At 47.5% G+C, this 19,170-nt stretch overlaps 1 protein-coding gene and 1 long non-coding RNA gene across 2 annotated transcripts in view; both read left to right on the forward strand.

Annotated features, from left to right (window-relative positions):
- The window catches only part of LOC115833905 (multidrug resistance-associated protein 6-like), a 36,605-nt gene extending 30,222 nt beyond the window's left edge, over window positions 1-6,383 (forward strand). Inside the window, exons 14-16 of the mRNA XM_030808727.1 lie at window positions 3,327-3,494; window positions 4,659-4,833; window positions 6,304-6,383. Of these exons, the coding sequence (XP_030664587.1) occupies window positions 3,327-3,494; window positions 4,659-4,833; window positions 6,304-6,383 (423 nt within the window). The remainder of the gene's footprint in view (window positions 1-3,326; window positions 3,495-4,658; window positions 4,834-6,303) is intronic.
- A 3,099-nt stretch (window positions 6,384-9,482) lies between these two features.
- On the forward strand, window positions 9,483-11,303 carry LOC115833904. The gene is made up of 3 exons (XR_004029120.1): window positions 9,483-9,575; window positions 9,728-9,829; window positions 11,254-11,303. It is a non-coding gene; the product is annotated as an uncharacterized LOC115833904 (long non-coding RNA).
- The last annotated feature ends 7,867 nt before the right edge of the window (window positions 11,304-19,170 follow it).

Consider the following 19,170-nt stretch of genomic DNA (forward strand, 5'->3'; position numbering starts at 1 on the left):
ATCATGGGCAGTATGATGGAGAAATGGGAGGAATGGTCAGGGAAGTAGGGGCAAAAAAGGGCTCAGCTCAGCGTCAAGCACATGCTAGGTGCTCAATACATAATCATTAATTGATAAACAGAAATAGAGAGAGGCAGGGAGTTGTGGCAGGGATTGGCAGCGAGGAGCTCTCTGACAACTGAGAGTAGAAGACCTAGACTCCTGTCTTACTCTGTCCTGCCTTGCTGGGTAATGTTGGTCTAATTGCTTCCCCTCTCTGGGCCTCACCAAAGGGTCTGGATAGAGATGTCCAGGAAACAGGATATATGCATCTGGAGCTATGGATTGGGCAGGGGTTGGCAAACTGTGACCCCCAAGCCAAATCCAGCCCGCCACTTGTGGTTTTGTGTTTTGTTTTGTTTTGGAGACAGAGTCTTGCTCTGTTGCACAGGCTGGAGTGCAGTGCTGCAGTCTCGGCTCACTGCAACCTCCGCCTCCCACGTTCAAGCAATTCTCACACCTCAGCCTCTTGAGTAGCTGGGATTACAGGCACACGCCGCCACACCCGGCTAAGTTTTGTATTTTTAGTACAGACAGGGTTTCACCATGTTGACCAGGCTGGTCTCAAACTCTGGACCTCAGGTGATCTCCCCATTTACCTCAGAGTCAAAGCCCAAGTCGTGACAATCCCTGGCAAGGTCCCTGTGACCTGGCTGTGGTATCCATTAGCCCCATCTCCCATCATCATCTCCCAGCTTTACTCCAGCCACCTGAGTCTCTGTGATATTCCCTGATCCGCCACAGCACACTCTGACCCCAGGGCCTTTGCACCTGCTGTTCAGTCTGCTGGAAAGCTCTCTCCAGGAGTCCCCAGGGCTCATCCCTCACTTCTGTCACCTTCACAGAGAGGCCTTTCGTGACCACCTTATCTACCACCACAGCCACCCTGCTAATGTTAGTGCATCCTACACCTGCACCTGCTTTTTCCCTTTTTTTTTTTTTCTGAGACGGAGTCTCGCTCTGTTGCCCAGGCTGGAGTGCAGTGGCACAATCTCAGCTCACTGCAATCTCCACCTCCTGAGTTCAAGCAATCCTCCCACCTCAGCCTCATGAGTCTAGGATTACAGGCATGTGCCACCACACCTGGCTAATTTTTTTTGTACTTTTAGTACAGATGGGGTTTCACCATGTTGGCCAGGCTGGTCTCGAACTGCTAACCTCAAGTGATCCACCCACCTCGGCCTCCCAAAGTGCTGGGATTACAGGCGTGAGCCACCGCACCTGGCTCCCCCTGCTTTAGTATTTATTCTTCATAGCACTTTCCACCTGATGTGCTGGCTGTGTTACTTGTTTATGGATTGCCTGTCTCTGTCCCCTTCATTAGAATAATGGATCCATTAAGAGAGCAGCAACTTTGTTTTGCTCATTGCTGTTTCCCCAGAGCCTGGAACCATGCCTGGTTTATGATAACGAGGCAGTAGTTATTAGTGGAATGACTGAATGTAAGAATGAATGAATGGCTGGGTATGGTGGCTCATGCCTGTAATCCCAGCACTTTGGGAAGCCAAGGCGGGAGGATTGCTTCAGGCCAGGAATTTTTAGACCAGCCTGGCCAACATGGTGAAACCCTATCTCTACTAAAAATACAAAAATTAGCCAGGCATGGTGGCACACCTATAATCCCAGCTACTTGGGAGGCTGAGGCAGGAGAATCGCTTGAACCCAGTAGGCAGAGGTTGCAGTGAGCCGAGATCAAGCCATTGCACTCCAGCCTGGGTGACAGAGTGGAACTCCATCTCAAAAACAAATAAAAATAATTTAAAAAAGAATGAATGAAAGACAAGAAGGCCTAGATAGAAGGAATAAGTTATAGTAATCAATAGTAGACAAGGGAAATTATAGTTAATGATCATTTATTTGTATATTTCAAGATAGCCATAAGAGAAGGATTGTTGTGTTCCCAATACAAAAGATAAATATTTGAGGTGATGACTATCTCAGTTACCCTGATTTGATCATTACATATTGTCTACAGCAGGGGTCCCCAACCCCCCTGGCCATGGATCAGCATCAGTCTATGGCCTGTTAGGAACTGGGCAGGCAGCACAGCAGGAGGTGGGCAGAGGGCAGGCGAGTGAGGTTTCATCTGTATTTACAGCCACTCCTTATTGTTCGCATCACTGCCTAAGCTCCTCCTCCTGTCAGATCAGTGGCAGCATAGATTCTCATAGGAGCACAAACCCTACTGTAAACTGCATATGTGAGGGATCTAGACTGCGAGCTTCTTATGAGAATCTAATGCCTGATGATCTGTCACTGCCTCCCATCACCCCCAGAAGGGACTATCTAGTTTCAGGAAAACAAGCTCAGGGCTCCCACTGATACTGCTTGATGGTGAGTCATTATATATTACAATGTAATAATAATACAAGTAGGCTGGGCACAGTGGCTCACGCCTGTAATCCCAGGACTTTGGGAGGCCGAGACGGGTGGATCACCTGAGGTCAGGAGTTCGAGACCAGCCTGGCCAACATGGTGAAACCCCGTCTCTACTAAAAATACAGAAACTAGCCAGGCATGGTAGTGGGCGCCTGTAATTCCAGCTACTTAGGAGGCTGAGGCAGGAGAATTGCTTGAACCCAGGAGGCAGAGGTTGCAGTGAGTCAAGGTCATGCCATTGCACTCCAGCCTGGGTGACAAGAGCAAAACTCCATCTCAATAATAACAATAATAATAATAATAGAAGTAAAATGCACAACAAATGTAATGTGCTTGAATCATCCTGAAACCATCCCCCAGACCATCCCCCTGCCCCCAGGTCCATGGAAAAATTGTCTTCTACAAAACCGGTCCCTGGTGCCAAAAAGGCTGGGGACCACTGCCCTACAGGTATCAAAATAACAACTTGTGCCCCGCAAATAGTTACAACTATTACATATCAATAAAAACTAAAATAATTAAAATTTAAAATAAAAAAGTAGGACTGAAAAGCTCCCACTGGATAAGGGAATAGGGAAATGGATGGTGGTCTCAGTGGAGAAAGGGAAACAGAATTTGGACTCAAAGGGATACAGAGAGTGAGCAGGAGGAGACAGAGTGGATTGGGAAGTGTAGGTAACTCCTCCAGGAAGCATGCCTGGGAAGGGGAGAAGTGAGGTCGGGTAAGGATGGAGGCATTGTTGTCTTAAGAGCAAGTGCCTTTGAAGCTGGGCCTGTCCCCAGGGAATAGGCATGTTGAGCTCTACCTCACCCTGATGGGCAGGTGTGCCCTGACCTGCCCCAGCCTGGGCACCCCAGTTTCACCCTATAGATGCTGACTCAGGCCACTGTTCCTTTTGTGGCCACAGGGCATGAATCTCTCCGGAGGCCAGAAGCAGCGGCTGAGCCTGGCCCAGGCTGTATACAGAAAGGCAGCTGTGTACCTGCTGGATGACCCCCTGGCGGCCCTGGATGCCCATGTCGGCCAGCATGTCTTCAACCAGGTCATGGGGCCTGGTGGGCTACTCCAGGGAACAGTAAGTTTGGGAACGTGTCAGAGGGCACAGGGCAAAGGCAGAGGAAGCCCTTAGCATCCAGTCCTAAACCAAGTTTATCTCACCTCCCCCTTCCACTTGAGTCCAGTCTTCCTCTTTGTGTTGGTCAGCTTTTGCTGTGACAATGCTATGCAACAAACAACCCCCAGATCCCAGCAGCTTACAATAGCAGGTGTTTCTTGCTTGTGGATCTGTGATTTAACCACTACAGCTTTGCCTTGGATGATTGGCCAGGGTCAGATGGAATCCCTGTCTTCTTGTTTTGAGACCCAGGCTAAAGGAGTCCCCTCTGTTTCTCTACTTGGACATGCTGTTTACAAGAAAGGTGGCAGGAGCACAAGAAGGGGAGCCGTCCCCACTCTGAGTCCAGGGACAATACCCCCACCCCAACCCCCAGCTCAGGAGGCTGGCCAAGCACATGTGTGTAACTTTTTTCTTTTTTTTTTTTTTTTTGAGATGGAATCTTGCTCTGTCTCCCAGTCTGGAGTGCAGTGGCGCGATCTCCGCTCACTGCAAGCTCTGCCTCCCGGGTTCACGCCATTCTCCTGCCTCAGCCTCCCGAGTAGCTGGGACTACAGGCGCCCACCACCACGCCCGGCTCATTTTTTGTATTTTTAGTAGAGATGGGGTTTCACCGCATTAGCCAGGATGGTCTCGATCTCCTGACCTCGGGATCCGCCCGCCTCAGCCTCCCAAAGTGCTGGGATTACAGGTGTGAGCCACCGCACCCAGCCTTAACTGTTTTCTTTCTTTTTCTTTCTCTCTCTCTCCTTTCTTCCTTCCTTTCTTTTCTTTTCTTCTTTCTTTTCTTTTCTTTCTTTCTTTCCTTTCTTGACAGAGGCTTGCTCTGTCACCCAGGATGGAGTGCAGTGGTCCAATCTCACCTTACTGCAAGCTCCACCTCTCAGGTTCAAGTGATTCTCTTGCCTTAGCCTCCAAAGTAGCTGAGACTACAGGTGTGTACCACCTTACCTAGCTAATTTTTGTCATTTTAGTAGAGACAGGGCTTAGTCATGTCAGCCAGGCTGTCTCGAACTCCTGGCCTCAAGTGATCCGCATGCTTTGGCTTCCCCAAGTGTTGGGATTACAGGCATGAGCCACTGTACCCGGCCACATGTGTGTAACTTCTACCCCTTCCCTGCCCAGACACGGATTCTCGTGACCCATGCACTCCACATCCTGCCCCAGGCTGATTGGATCATAGTGCTGGCAAATGGGGCCATCGCAGAGATGGGTTCTTACCAGGAGCTTCTACAGAGGAAGGGGGCCCTCATGGGTCTTCCGGATCAAGCCAGACAGCCAGGAGATACAGGAGAAGGAGGTACTAGGTGGGCTTTGCTGATTCTCCATGCCTGGCTCCTGCCATCCTTGGGGGAAAAGGCTCAAAGGGTCCTACTGGCATGAATGGAGTGCTCTGGTCACACCCTCCCTGCAGCCTAGGACTGGAAGTAGACAGCTCTCCCAATAGGTCACCTCTCTCCAAGAAGAGCCAGTAACACCATCTATGAGCCAGGGGCTGTGCTAAGTGCTTCTGTAAAAAATATACTATTTCATTTGATTCTCACAGTACCCCCAGAGGCATGTGAAGTTATTGCTGTCATTTTACAGATGAGCAAACTGAGGCAAAGAGAGTTAAATCAGTTGCCCAAGGTCACAAGATTAGAACTTGAGTGTGTCCAGCTCCAGAGTCTATGCTTGCGGTTGCTTTAGAGACAGCCCAAGAAGGACTTTGATGCCTAGAAAGCTACACCATGCTAGCTAGGGTTTCTAATAATCCAAAGAACACAGAGTGTGTTGGATACATGACAAGGTTCTGGAAGTAATGTTGCCAAGCCAAGCTCACCCACAATGACTGACAAGCAGCAACTAACAGCACATCACATACGTTAACTCATTTAATCAACGTAATGCCCCTGTGAGGCTGGTACTAGAATCATTTCCATTTCACAGATGAGGAAACTGAGGCCCAGAAGTTAAGAAACTAGTCCCAGGTTACACGGCTTATAAGTGGCAGCACTGGGATTTGAACCCAAGCAACTTGATTCCAGAGAATGTGTTTTTTAATTGCTACACTCTATACTATCCCTTCATGACAAAGCAAGGATTCACATCCAGGTCTCCCTCAATCTCAGGCTTTGCTTCTTCTGAGAACATCTGCTTAGCACTGGCCCACCCTGGTAAAAACCTTAAGTGTTGATTCACAGTGTCACAGTCCTGAAGCTTGAAGATAGAACTTGCCTGTTTGTATTGGTCAGCTTTTGCTGTGATGATGCTGTGTAACAAATAGCCCCCCAAATCTCAGCAGCTTACAGTAGCAGTTATTTCTTGCTTACAGGTCTGTGGTTAAACTACTACAGATCTGCTTTCAGTGAGTGGCCACACGTGGGGGATAGTGGTGGGGAGGTGTCCTTCCTAGGGGAGATGGTACCTGACGGTAGGTGAGAGTTAGCCAGAAAAGAGCATTCCAGACACAAGGAACTGCTTGAGCAAGGCTGTTGGGGGAAAGAGAGATAATTTCACTTTGTACAGTGTTAAATGCTGTTTTTCCAACCTCAAGTTCATAGCAGGTGCTCAGTTACATTCACTGATTGAAGAAATGAATGAGTGAGTGAATGCCTGAAGGATGTTCCTGGAAGAACTCAGAGTGGGGTGTTGAGAGAGGTTGCTGAAGAGGTGGCAGGAGCCAGATCAGGGGAAATGGATGGTCAGAGCGGTTAAGGCCACATAGTCAGTGGGTGTCAAAATGGGTATCTGGGCCGTGTTGTGTGACAGGACTCTCTTGACCTTGCAAAAACAGAACCTGGGACCAGCACCAAGGACTCCAGAGGCTCCTCTGCAGGCAGGAGGCCCGAGCTTAGACCCGAGAGGTGAGTCCACCATGGTGCCACACTCAGAAGGGCATAGGCTGAAGCTGAAGTAGCTGAAGGGACCACCCGCATCTCGGGCAGTTAGGGGGGCAACCAAAACCATTATGGATAGAGAACCTGCTGAAGTCCCCCCATGGTGCCCTGCTGAGGGATAATTTACCAAAATTGGTCCAGTTGCCCAAGATGATGAGGTCCCCATAGGGCCAGTTCATGGAATGAACAATATGCCTTCCAATGTGATGGATGTCTTCAAGTGGGCCGAGGCCAGCTTGCTGGAGTTGTCCCAATGCTGCAATAGGGCAGGACTGGTTCCTCCCTATAGCTGTAAACCACCATGCCAGGCCCGGCCACTTATGTTTTGACAGGCTGGCTATGCACAGGGCTTCGGTCTGTATGCACAGCATCACTTGATGCTGGCCAGAACACATGGGCAAGGGAGCAGGAGGAGGCCTCCGGTCCCCCTTTCTCTCAGCTCCCTCCAACTGGGACACAGCTGGGCTCACTGTGGGGCTGTCTGCAGCAGAAGGACCTGCTTGCCTGATACTCTCCCCCTTAATGAGAGGGGTCTTGGGAAGCAGAACAACAGGCCACTGGTACCTGTGGCCTGAGCTTAAGTGCCTGCTATACAAGGGTGGGGGGTGACAGCAATCTTGAGGGGCCTCAGTCCCCGGGGACCACTGGGGCTGATCCCCATCCCAGCTAGCCACCCTAAGGGCACTTCTCAATCACACACACACTGAGAAACCCCACTACCTTCACAGTGCACAGGAATCTGAAGTAAGATCAGATGGATAGGTAGCCATGCTAAAAGAAAACCAGTAGACACATTAAGGCTGGGCACGGTGGCTCACACCTGTAATCCCAGCACTTTGGGAAGCTGAAGCAGGTGGATCACTTGAGGTCAGGAGTTCAAGACCAGCCTGGCCAACGTGGTGAACCCGTCTCTACTAAAAATAAAAAAATAAAAATAAAAAATAAATAAATAAATAAATAATAAATAAATAAATTTTTTAAAAAAGCTAGCGTGGTGGCGTGTGCCTGTAGTCCCAGCTACTCGGGAGGCTGAGGCACGAGAATCGCTTGAACCTCAGAGGCGGAGATTGCAGTGAGCTGAGATTGTGCCAAATTAACCTCTAGCAAATTTAATGTGTCTGAGGTTTTTTTTTTTTTGGGGGGGGGGCCGGGATTTGAGACAGAATCTTGCTGTGTCGCCCAGGCTGGAGTGTGATGGCACAATCTCGGCTCACTGCAATCCCCATCTCCCAGGTTCAAGCGATTCTCATGCCTCAGTCTCTTGAGTAGCTGGGACTACAGGCATATGCGACCAGGCCCGGCTAATTTTTGTATTTTTAGTAGAGACAGGGTTTTGCCATGTTGTCCAGGATGGTCTCAAACTCCTGACCTCAGGTGTTCCACCTGCCTCAGCCTCCCAAAGTGCTGGGATCACAGGCATGAGCCACTGCACCTGGCTAACAGAGCTTAACTAAGCAAAGAATCACGAGGTCAGGAGTTCGAGACCAGCCTGGCCAACGTAGTGAAACCCCGTCTCTACTAAAAATACAAAAAAGCCAGGCGTGGTGGTGGGCGCCTGTAATCCCAGCTACTTGGGAGGCTGAGGCGAGGAGAATTGCTTGAACCTGGGAGGTGGAGGTTGCAGAGTTGAGATCATACCACTGCACTCCAGCCTGGGCGACAGTGTGAGACTCCTCTCAAAAAACAAAACAAAACAAAAAAAAAAACAGTTATGAATGCTTGCGAACATAACTTTAAAATATATAAAGGAAAGCTAAAGGAAAAGTCTGATATAACACAAGTATATATTGACAAACCACAATCTTGGTGGGAGATTTGAATATATTTCTCATGAGTCAGCAGATCAAGTAGATAGAAAATAAGTATATAAAATATTTCAGTGACACAATTAGATACATGTAATAGAGTTTACATACTCTTCAAAGCTTGTAATAAATCAACTCACAAACACTGATTTTAAGTCCTTCGACAAGAAAATAAAATAGGGATATAATAAGTCACTTCCCTCCTAGGGCAATAATGTGTATAAAAGTGCTTAAGGTATAAAGCCTTAGAAAACATTTGTTCCTTTTAATGCCCTGATTTATTTTATCCTAGGAACTGCAGCAGTAGGACACACAGACAAGATTGGGAGATTGAAAGAACTCTGTGAGTAGTATGGCGTATGGCTTCATGTGGAGGGGTAAGCTGGGGGTGAGGCTGGTGGCTCCATTCGGGCCTGCACAGAGTCCTCATGAGGACTGGACATCCAGGCTCTCACTTTGGTGACATTTATCGCGACGGGCTCTTTGGGTCACAGATCACAAAATAACCCAAATTGGCTTAAGCCCAAAGAGATCTTACTCTGGCTCACATAACTACAAAGAGCAGTGTTAGGACTGCCTCAGGCACGACATCAACCAGGATTCAGTGTCTTACTCCCACCTCTGCTCCCTCAGTCACAGGCACTGGGCTTGGTTTCCTCTATCTATGGACAGATCTTCCTGTTACAGTGCAAAGTAGCTGCAGAAACTCCAGCCTTCTTTCCAGCTTCGTGGTCATCTGGAAGTCCTAACAGAAGTCTCATATTGAACCAGCCACTGTGGCCAGGGAGAAGTAATCCTCTGATAGTTCAGGTTCTTTGCCCTCCTCTGGAGCAGGTAGTGGTGTCTCCTCCCCACAAAGCTCATGTTCTGCTGGAGGAACTGGGGGTGGCACCCCAGAAGGCTGTTGGAGGGCCACTAAGAGAAGCAGGGGGGACGGACATGGGCAGCCAGAGTAGCCCATATCCACCACATCATACAGGGAGTTTTCTTTTTGATCCCTAAGTAAAGAATGATAACTGGAAAATAAGATCCATGAAAGAGAATAATATTCCCATTATATTAAATGAGTGGGGATAGTTCCTGAGACACATTAAAGTGCATTTTCAGGATTTTCCTTCATTGGTATAAAGCACATCTTCTGTTGCTGTTATAAAAGCCAATAACACATGAAAAATATACTTAAGTATATTGCATACTTAAGTATACTTAAGTATATCAACTTGCAACAGCACAGCCTTGATTTTTTTAAGTAGATAGTGAGTAAGCAACATTAAATAATTAGTTCTTAGACTGGTGTTTTTTCTTCCAGTGTGAATCTGGCAACATTGGCTCTGGGTTATGTCTCCTCATCAGTGCTGGTATGTTGTTGATTTACTGAATATTGGTGTTTTTAAGAAGGAATTTAAAATCACTCAATCCCTCATGGCTCTTCACAGTTTTTATGAATGGAGGAGGGTGTTAGGTTTGTGTATTCTGATAATCTAACAAAGAGTTGTTCTTGTTTTGGTAGGCTGCAACCAAATGTGATAGCATGATGATGACTCCTGGTCCGTGGCTGGGTTTGCCAGCTGTTCCTGCGGTGACACTGTATAAACATGATGACCCTGCCTTGGTAAGTTTCCCCTCACTGGGGAAGGAGTGGGTGTGGCTAATACACATTATTGGCTTTGGGGGCCAAATCCAGAAAAATACAGGAAAAAGTGAAAATTACCCATAATTTCACTTCTATTTCATTTTTTTAAAGAGAAACTTGTAAGGTGAGACTTTTTTAAATGACATTTTATGATTGCATAATATTCTGTCAAAATTTAATTATTCTCCATTTATGAACTTACAGGATGTTTTCAGATTTTTGTTACTGAAATAATGAAGCAGTCAACGTCTTTCTGTGTTTCTAATTATTTCCTTAGAATAGGTTCCCAGATGTGGAATGACTGAGTGGGGGAGTTTTAAGCCTCCTGATCCATGTTGTCCAATAGGTTGTAACCGGTTTTTTTTTTTTTTTTTTGATATGGAGTCTCGCTCTGTCACCTAGGCTGGAGTGCAGTGGTGAGATGATCTTGGCTCACTGCAACCTCCACCTCCTGGGTTCAAGTGATTCTCTTGCCTCAGCCTCCCAAGTAGCTGAGATTACAGGTATGCGCCACCACGCCCGGCTTATTTTGTATTTTTAGTAGAGATAGGATTTCACCATGTTGGTCAGGCTGGTCTTGAACTCCCGATCTCAGGTGATCTGCCTGCCTCGGCCTCCCAGAGTGCTGGGATTACAGGCATGAGCCATCGCACCTGGCCACGTTTTTTTCTTTAATCGTAGTTGTGGGCCAGGCGTGGTGGCTCATGCCTGTAATCCCAGCACTTTGGAAGGCCGAGGCAGGCAGATCGCTTGAGCCTAGGAGTTTGAGACCAGCCTGGGCAACATGGTGAAACCCCATCTCTATAAAAAAAAACAACAAAGAATTAGCTAGGCATGGTGGTGTGAGCCTGTAGTCCCAGCTACTCATGAGGCTAACGTGGGAGGGCTGATTGAGCCCTGGAGATCAAGGCTGCAGTGAGCTATGATCACACCACTGCACTCCAGCCTGGGCGACAGAATGAAAACGAAACCTGTCACACACACACACAAAATAGTGTGGTTCTTGATAATATAGGTCAGCGTGCAAAATAAGGTTTAAGTGATTTCTGCTAAAACACTGCTGTCTTGCTCAGCTAATAATGGCCAGGTGTTTGAGGATGCTCAGAGCTACCTTCAAAGTGGGGAGTCTCCTCGATTCTGGGATGTGACCCATCTGGGTTTTCCACTGGCTTTTCCTGGCTTTGCCACTCCTGAGCTGTGAACCCTTGGACAAACTGAGGTCTCTGAGTGAAGTTACCGAGAATACTTAGCTCACAGAGTTGTTGGAAGATCACATGGATAATGCAAGCCTAGTGACTAGTATGGCATCTAGCCCACACTAAGTGGGTAGCAAATGGTAGCTGGTTAGTTGTATTATGAGATTGCAATGGCTTTGATTAATAAACCTCTTTTGGCTTTTTTAGACTTCAGTTGCTGGTCTTACATCAAATAAGCCCGCAGACAAACTCCGTGCCTTGCCTCTGTGGTTGTCTTTACGATACTTGGGACTTGATGGGATTGTGGAGAGGATCAAGCATGCCTGTCAACTGGTGAGTAGAAGCCTGACATTTAAATGAAAGACTCCTTGGCCACAGCACAGACAGAAAAACATCTCATTTCTGTACCTTCCATCCAGAGTGTTGTTGTCTGGATTGACTGTCTCTTGAGCCAGTGACTAATCGCCCTGCATGTAAATATTTCTTGTTCAAAGTTCTGGGAGAAAGTGCTGGGTTGTCTGTCCCAGCATTTGTGTGCAGATGAAATCAGATGAAAAGGAACACCATTGTCGGCATGGGATCAGAAAAGAAGTCACAGATGACTTCCAAGGAGTGGAGAAGGGTGCAAAAGGTGGAGGGGTGGGGAGCGAGTGTTCCCCTTGATTGACTGACTACGATGAGGGAATAGGAAGGTTACAGGGTGGTTATAGAGGGCATGGATATTTTAAAAACCAGCTGGCTTGGGTTTCCAAATTTCAAGGCTCTTGGGGACAATTCTAATTCTCTCTCTATTTTAGGTGTGTTCTAATTGTGAAAAATACATAATTATGCTATATTTCAGTGTTTTAGAGCATTCAGGCTTCTATAACAAAATACCTTAGAGTGGGTAATTTATAAACAACAGACATTTATTGCTTACAGTTCTGGACGTGAGAAGTCTCAGATCAAGGTGCCAGGAGATTCCGTGTCTGGTGAGGGCCCGTTCCTCATAGATAGTGCCTTGCATGTGGCCTCACATGGCAGAAGGGGTGAACACACTCCCTTGAGCCTCTTTCAGAAGGTCACTAATCCTGTTCGTGAGGGTTCCATCCTCATGCCCTAATCACCTCCCAAAGGCCTCAACTCATTTGGGATTAGGTTTCAACATAGGAATTTTGTGGGGACATAAATATTCAGATCATAGCATTTAGAAAGCAAAAAAACAGGCCGGGCACAGTGGCTCACGCCTGTAATTCCAGCACTTTGCGAGGCTGAAACGGGTGGATCACGAGGTCGTGAGGTCGAGACCATCCTGGCTAACACGGTGAAACCCCATCTCTACTAAAAAAAAAAAAAAAAAAAAAAAATTAGCCGGGCATGGTGGCGGGCGCCTGTAGTCCCAGCTGCTCAGTAGGCTGAGGCCGGAGAATGGTGTGAACCCAGGAGGCGGAGCTTGCAGTGAGCCGAGATCGCACCACTGCACTCCAGCCTGGGTGACACAGCAAGGCTCCATCTCAAAAAAAACAAAAGCCAAAAAACAAGGTCATATTTACTCAGGGTTAGAGCTGAGCCCTACCTAAGCTGAGAAGTGCGTCGCCTCCATTTTCTTACCTGTGAAATATAAATTATATGACAAGGATTGCCAGGATGGCTTGAGGAACGGATACAGGTAGAGCTCTTGGCAGTAGTGTCTGTTCATATAGTAAGTTATGCACGTGGGTTGAAATCTTTGTTTTAAATATATTCTTGGGGAGTTGGCACTTCCTCAAGTATCATTTCTATATTTAAGAAACATAGGTGGCCAGGTGCGGTGGCTCATGCCTGTAATCACAGCACTTTGGGAGGCCGAGGCTGGCAGATCACCTGAGGTGGGGATTTCCAGACCAGCCTGACCAACATGGAGGAACCCTGTCTCTACTAAAAATTACAAAATTAGCCGGGAGTGGTGGCTCATGCCTGTAATCCCAGCACTTTGGGAGGCCGAGGCTGGTGGATTACCTGAGGTTGGGAGTTCAAGACCAGCCTGACCAACATGGTGAAACCCCGTCTCTACTAAAAATTCAAAAGAATTAGCCGGGCATAGTGGTGGGCACCTGTAATCCCAGCTACTCAGAAGGCTGATGTACGAGAATCGCTTGAACGCGGGAGGCAGAGGTTGCAGTGAGCCAAAATCATGCCATTGCACTCCAGCCTGGGTGACAGATTGAGACTCCGTCTCAAAAAAGCAAAAAGCAAAAAACAGAAACAAACAACAACAAAAACCAAACTGTTTATCTAAACAATTTCGGTATCGGCTGTTTTAACATGAAAATTTAGCATAGTATTTTTTTGGTATTCAATTAATTTTTTGTTCCACTTGGATTAGCAGCTTTCTTTGTCTCTCTCTTCCTCTCCTTCCTTCCTTCCTTCCTTCCTGCCTTCCCTCCCTCCCTCCCTCCCTTCCTTCCTTTGTCACCCAGGCTGAAGTGCAATGGCACAATCATGGCTCACTGCAATCTCCGCCTCCTGAGTTCAACCGATTCTCCTGCCTCAGGCTCCCAAGTAGCTGGGATTAGAGGTGCCTGCGACCATGCCCAGCTAATTTTGTATTTTTTTAGTTGAGACAGGATTTCACCATGTTGGTCAATTACAATTCACCTGTCTTCATGAATCGGCTGTGTCTAGGCAGTGGGCAAGGTGAATCCCTTGAGCAGTTACAGTAGTGCCAACATGTCAAGTTTCTGGGCTCTCTCTCCCTGATCGGCCCTGGGGACCCTGTTTGACTGCCAACAAACACATTGTCATGAATTAAGAATATTCACAAATAGTTTACAAATTTTGGAGAAATTAGGCAGAGACAGAAATATGACTGAAATTCTTTTTATGAAAGTATACTCGCTGGATGGGGTGGCTCATGCCTGTACTCCCAGCACTTTGGGAGGCCGAGGCAGACAGATCACCTGAGGTCAGTTTCATGCACGTCCGTGTGAAGAGCCCACCAAACAGGCTTTGTGTGAGCAACATGGCTGTTTATTTCACCTGGGTGCAGGCGGGCTGAGTCTGAAAAGAGAGTCAGCAAAGGGTGGTGGATTATGATTAGTTCTTACAGGTTTTGGGATAGGTGGTGAAGGTAAGAGCACTGTTTGCGGGCAGGGGTGGATCTCACAAAGTACATTCTCAAGGGTGGGGAGAATTACAAAGAACCTTCTTAAGGGTGGGGGAGATTACAAAGTACCTTCTTAAGGGTGGGGGAGATTACAAAGTACATTGATCAGTTAGGGTGGGGCAGGAACAAACCACAATGGTGGAATGTCATCAGTTAAGGCTATTTGTACTTCTTTTGTGGATCTTCAGTTACTTTAGGCCATCTGGATGTATATGTGCAAGCCACAGGGGATGCGATGGCTTGGCTTGGGCTCAGAGGCCTGACAGTCAGGAGTTTGAGACCAGCTTGGCCAACATGATGGAACCCCATCTCCACTACAAATACAAAAAGTTAGCCAGGTGTGGTAGTGGGTGCCTGTAGTCCCAGCTATTCCAGAGGCTGAGGAAAGAGAATCAGTTGAACCTCTGAGGCAGAGGTTGCAGTGAGCTGAGATCGCACCATTGCACTCCAGCCTGGGCAACAGAATGAGACTCTGTCTCAAAAAATAAATATAAAAAATAAAAAGCTGGTATGCTCCATTAATTCCTGCAGGCCCAGCAAAGGCAGCCTAAGAATTCTAGATCAATGGAATGAATACAACTTGCTAGAAATACATAGGAAACAAAATAACTATTCACAGAACCAAATAAAAGCCTTCCACTAGAAACTAAAAATAATCATCATAATAATGGTTTTATATATATGCATACACAAGAAAAGCCAGAAGAGAATAAATAGCAAATGAATGAAAATTAGAAGCAAAAACAAGTAAATAGGAAACCATCTCTACATTTCTTTTACTCAATCTACCCTAAATGCTACAGCATTATCCAGGACCCCAGAAAACACACATAATACTTTATTCCTGATAAACAATTCAGTGTCCTTAAGTCCACCAATATCACCATACATTCTGTGCAATCAAGAAATTTACTCAGCTGGGCGCAGTGGCTCACACCTGTAATTCCAGCACTTTGGGAGGCCAAGGCGGGTGGATCACCTGAAGTCAGGAGTTCGAAAACAGCCTGGCCAACATGGCGAAACCCCATCTGTACTGAAAATACAAAAATTAGCCCAGTGTGGAGGCATGTGCCTATAATCCCAGCTACTCGGGTGGCTGAGGCAAGAGAATTGCTTGAGCCTGAGAGGCAGAGGTTGCAGTGAGCCCAGATTGCGCAACTACACTCCAGCCTGGGTGACAGAGGGAGACTCCATCTCAAAGAAAAAAAAAAAAGATTGTAGACCTAAAGTTAACATTGGCATGTCCTTGATTATAGGAGGCCAGCAAATAATTTATTTATGAATGATCTACGGGGCGCAGCCCTTCCAGATGCCCGAGGCCTTTTCTTGCTGAGTAGACATCTATCTGGCTGTTATATGATCTTAGGAACAGCTATTCATTTGGAAAAGGGTGTTGCAATGATTTTCTCTTTTGCATAAGAAGATGGGGGGCTGGCATCCTGAGATTTTACAGTTTCCTTTACATCGTACCCATATGTGCTCAATATTGAAAAGAGATGACAATTGGCCGGGCGCGGTGGCTCACGCCTGTAATCCCAGCACTTTGGGAGGCTGAGGCAGGTGGATCACGAGGTCAGGAGATCCAGACCACGGTGAAACCCCGTCTCTACTAAAAACACAAAAAATTAGCCGGGCGCGGTGGCGGGCGCCTGTAGTCCCACCTACTCGGGAGGCTGAGGCAGGAGAATGGCGTGAACCCGGGAGGAGGAGCTTGCAGTGAGCCGAGATCGCGCCGCTGCACTCCAACCTGGGCGACAGTGAGACTCCGTCTCAAAAAAAAAAAAAAAAAAAAAAAGATGACAATTGGCCAGGCGTGGTGGCTCACGCCTGTAATCCCAGCACTTTGGGAGGACGAAGTGGGCAGACCAGAAGGTCAAGAGATGAAGACAATCCTAACCAAAATGGTGAAACCCTGTCTCTACTAAAAATAAAAAAATTAGCTGGGCATGGTGGCACGTGCCTGTAGTCTCAGCTATTCAGGAGGCTGAGGCAGGAGAATCGCTTGAACCCGGGAGGCAGAGGTTGCAGTGAGCCGATATCGCACCACCGCACTCATGCCTGGCAACAGAGGGAGACTCCATCTCAAAAAAAAAAAAGAAAAGAAAAGAAACGAGATGATAATTGCAGTGCAGAATATCTCTTCCCTTTTGGTCCCCAGTGCCACTGCTACCCCATTCATCACCAATTTTTGTTAATGTCTCTTCCTGACTACTCTTTTTTTTTTTTTTTTTTTTTTTGGAGATAGAGTCTCACTCTGTTGCCCAGGCTGGAGTGCAGTGGCGTGATCTGAGCTCACTGCAACCTCTGCCTCCAGGTTCAAGCGATTCTCCTGCCTCAGCCTCCCAAGTAGCTAGGACTACAGGCATGTGCCACCACGCCCAGCTAGTTTTTGTATTTTTAGTAGAGATAGGATTTTACCATGTTGGCCAGGCTGGTCTTGAACTCCTGACCTCAGGTGATCCACCCGCCTTGGCCTCCCAAAGTGCTGGGATTACAGGTGTGAGCCACTGTGCCTGGCCTTCTTTTTTTTTTTTTTTTTTTTTTGAGATGGGGTCTCCCTATGTTGCCCAGGCTAAGCTTGAATTTATTTTTATTTTATTTATTCATTTATTTTATTTATTATTATTTTTATTTTTTGAGATGGAGTTTTGCTGTTGTCGCCCAGGCTGCAGTGAAGTCGCACGATCTCGGCTCACTGCAACCTCTGCCTCCCAGGTTGGGAGTAGCTGGGACTACAGGTGCCCGCCACTATGCCCAGCTACTTTTTGTATGTTTAGTAGAGCCAGGATTTCACCACATTGGCCAGGCTGGTCTCAAACTCCTGACCTTAGGTGATCCACCCAACTCGGCCTCCCAAAGTGCTAGGATTACAGTTGTGTGCCACTGTGTCCGGCCTGGGCTTGAATTTCTGACCTCATGCAATCCTCCCTCCTCAGGCTCCTGAGTTGCTGATATTACAGGTGCACATCACCTTGCCCAGCACTGGAAACATGATTTTGTCACAACCCCAGACCCCTCTCTTTCCCTTTCCTAGGAAGACACTGAGCACCAGAGAAGCTTGAGCTGAGAACCAGAGGAAGCAAGATTTAAACTCATTTCTGTTGGGTGCCAAACCTCTCTCTGCCTCCTTCTATTGGAGACGGCTGGGCACGGTGGCTCACACCTGTGATCCCAGCACTTTAGGAGGCCTAGGCGGGTGGATCACCTGAGGTCAGGAATTTGAGACCAGCCTGGCCAACATGGTGAAACCCTGTCTCTACTAAAAATACAAAAAATTGTCTGAGTGTGGTGGCGGGTGCCTGTAATCCCAGCTACATGGGAGGCTGAGGCAGGAGAATCGCGTGAACCCGGGAGGCAGAGGTTGCAGTGAGCCGAGATCATGCCATTGCACTCCAGCCTGGGAAACAAGAGTGAAACTCCATCTCAAAAAAATTAAAAAAAAAAAAAAAAGAAAAGAAAAGCAAATCAGAGGCTTTGGTCCCTTTGTCTGCGACACTCTGGAGTAATTCTGTCCCTGGCTGAACGTGATCTCAAGGCAAAGTCTGGGTCTCCTTCCTGTTGTGTGCTCAGCCCTGGCCTATCTGTCCCACACTAGGTGCTCAGTGAAGGCTTGCTCATGTGGAGTATGGGTTTCAGGCATACCAAGAGTTGCAGTTGCAGAGGCTGTGAGTGACAAGCCTTGGAGTGCTATGCCCACTGGGAAATGGGTCTATCTCGGAGTTGGGCCAATAAGCTGGGCTCCCTCCAACGCCAGTGCTCATAGCTCCCCTACCCTGGGTGGACCCCTGCAGATGGTCAAGTATGTTGGCTCCATATTTGCCTTGAGCAGCTGGGTGCAGTAGCAGGGCATGGTGGCTCAGGCCTGTAATCTCAGCACTTTGGGAGGCTGAGGCTGGTATATCCCGTAAGGTCAGGAGTTTGAGACCAGCCTGGCCAACATGGCAAAACCCCATCTCCACTAAAAATAGAAAAATTAGCTGGGCGTGATGGTGCACACCTGTAATCCCAGCTACTCTGGAAGCTGAGGCAGGAGAATCACTTGAACCTGGGAGTCAAAGGTTGTGGTGAACCCAAGATTGCGCCACTGCACACCAGTGTGGGGCACGGGGAGACTCTGTCTCAAAAATAAATAAATAAATAAAATAGATGGAGAGGCTGGGTGTGTGTGGTGGCTCATACCTGTAATCTGCACTTTGGGAGGCTTAGGTGGGAGGATCAGTGGAGCCCAGGAGTTTGAGACCAGCCTGGGCAACATCTCTACCATCTCTACCAAACACACACACACAAATTAAAAAACTAGTTGGGTGTGGTGATGCATACCTACTTGAGAAGCTGAGACAGGAGGATTTCTTGAGCCCAGGAATTTGAGGCTGCAGTGAACAGTGACCGCGCCACTGCACTCCAGCCTGGGTGGCAAAGTCAGACACTTTCTCAAACAATAAAAATAAATAAATAAATAAATAAATAAATAAATAAATAAATAAATAAAGCGGGAGGATAACGGTGAGACATGGAGAGAAGGCGTACTAGGCAGAGAGACCTCCGTAGGCAAAGTCCAAGAGACACGAAAGAGCCAGTGTGCAAGAGTAAATTCCTAGAACTCTGGGAGATGGGAGCAGAGGGAGCTGGTACAGGTTTCCACGTGGTGTACAATCTTGGTATAAATCTCCTACCATGAAAATAAATGACATTTTCTTCTTCCGGCTTGTGTAAGTTGGAAGAAGGCATTTTTTCGGAGACGGAGTCTCACTCTGTCTCCCAGGCTGAAGTGCAGTAGCGCAGTCTCGGCTCACTGCAACCTCCGTCCCCCTGGTTCAAGCGATTCTCTTGCCTCAGCCCCTCGAGTAGCTGGGACTACAGGTACATGCCACCATGCCTGGCTAATTTTTGTTTTTTTTCGTTTTTTTTTTTTTTTTTTTTTTTGGAGATGGAGTCTCGCTCTGTCACCCAGGCTGGAGTGCAGTGGCGCGATCTCAGTTCACTGCAAGCTCCACCTCCCG

This window comes from Nomascus leucogenys, unplaced genomic scaffold, assembly GCF_006542625.1.
Source record: "Nomascus leucogenys isolate Asia unplaced genomic scaffold, Asia_NLE_v1 000684F_127164_qpd_obj, whole genome shotgun sequence".
Lineage (NCBI taxonomy): Eukaryota > Metazoa > Chordata > Mammalia > Primates > Hylobatidae > Nomascus > Nomascus leucogenys.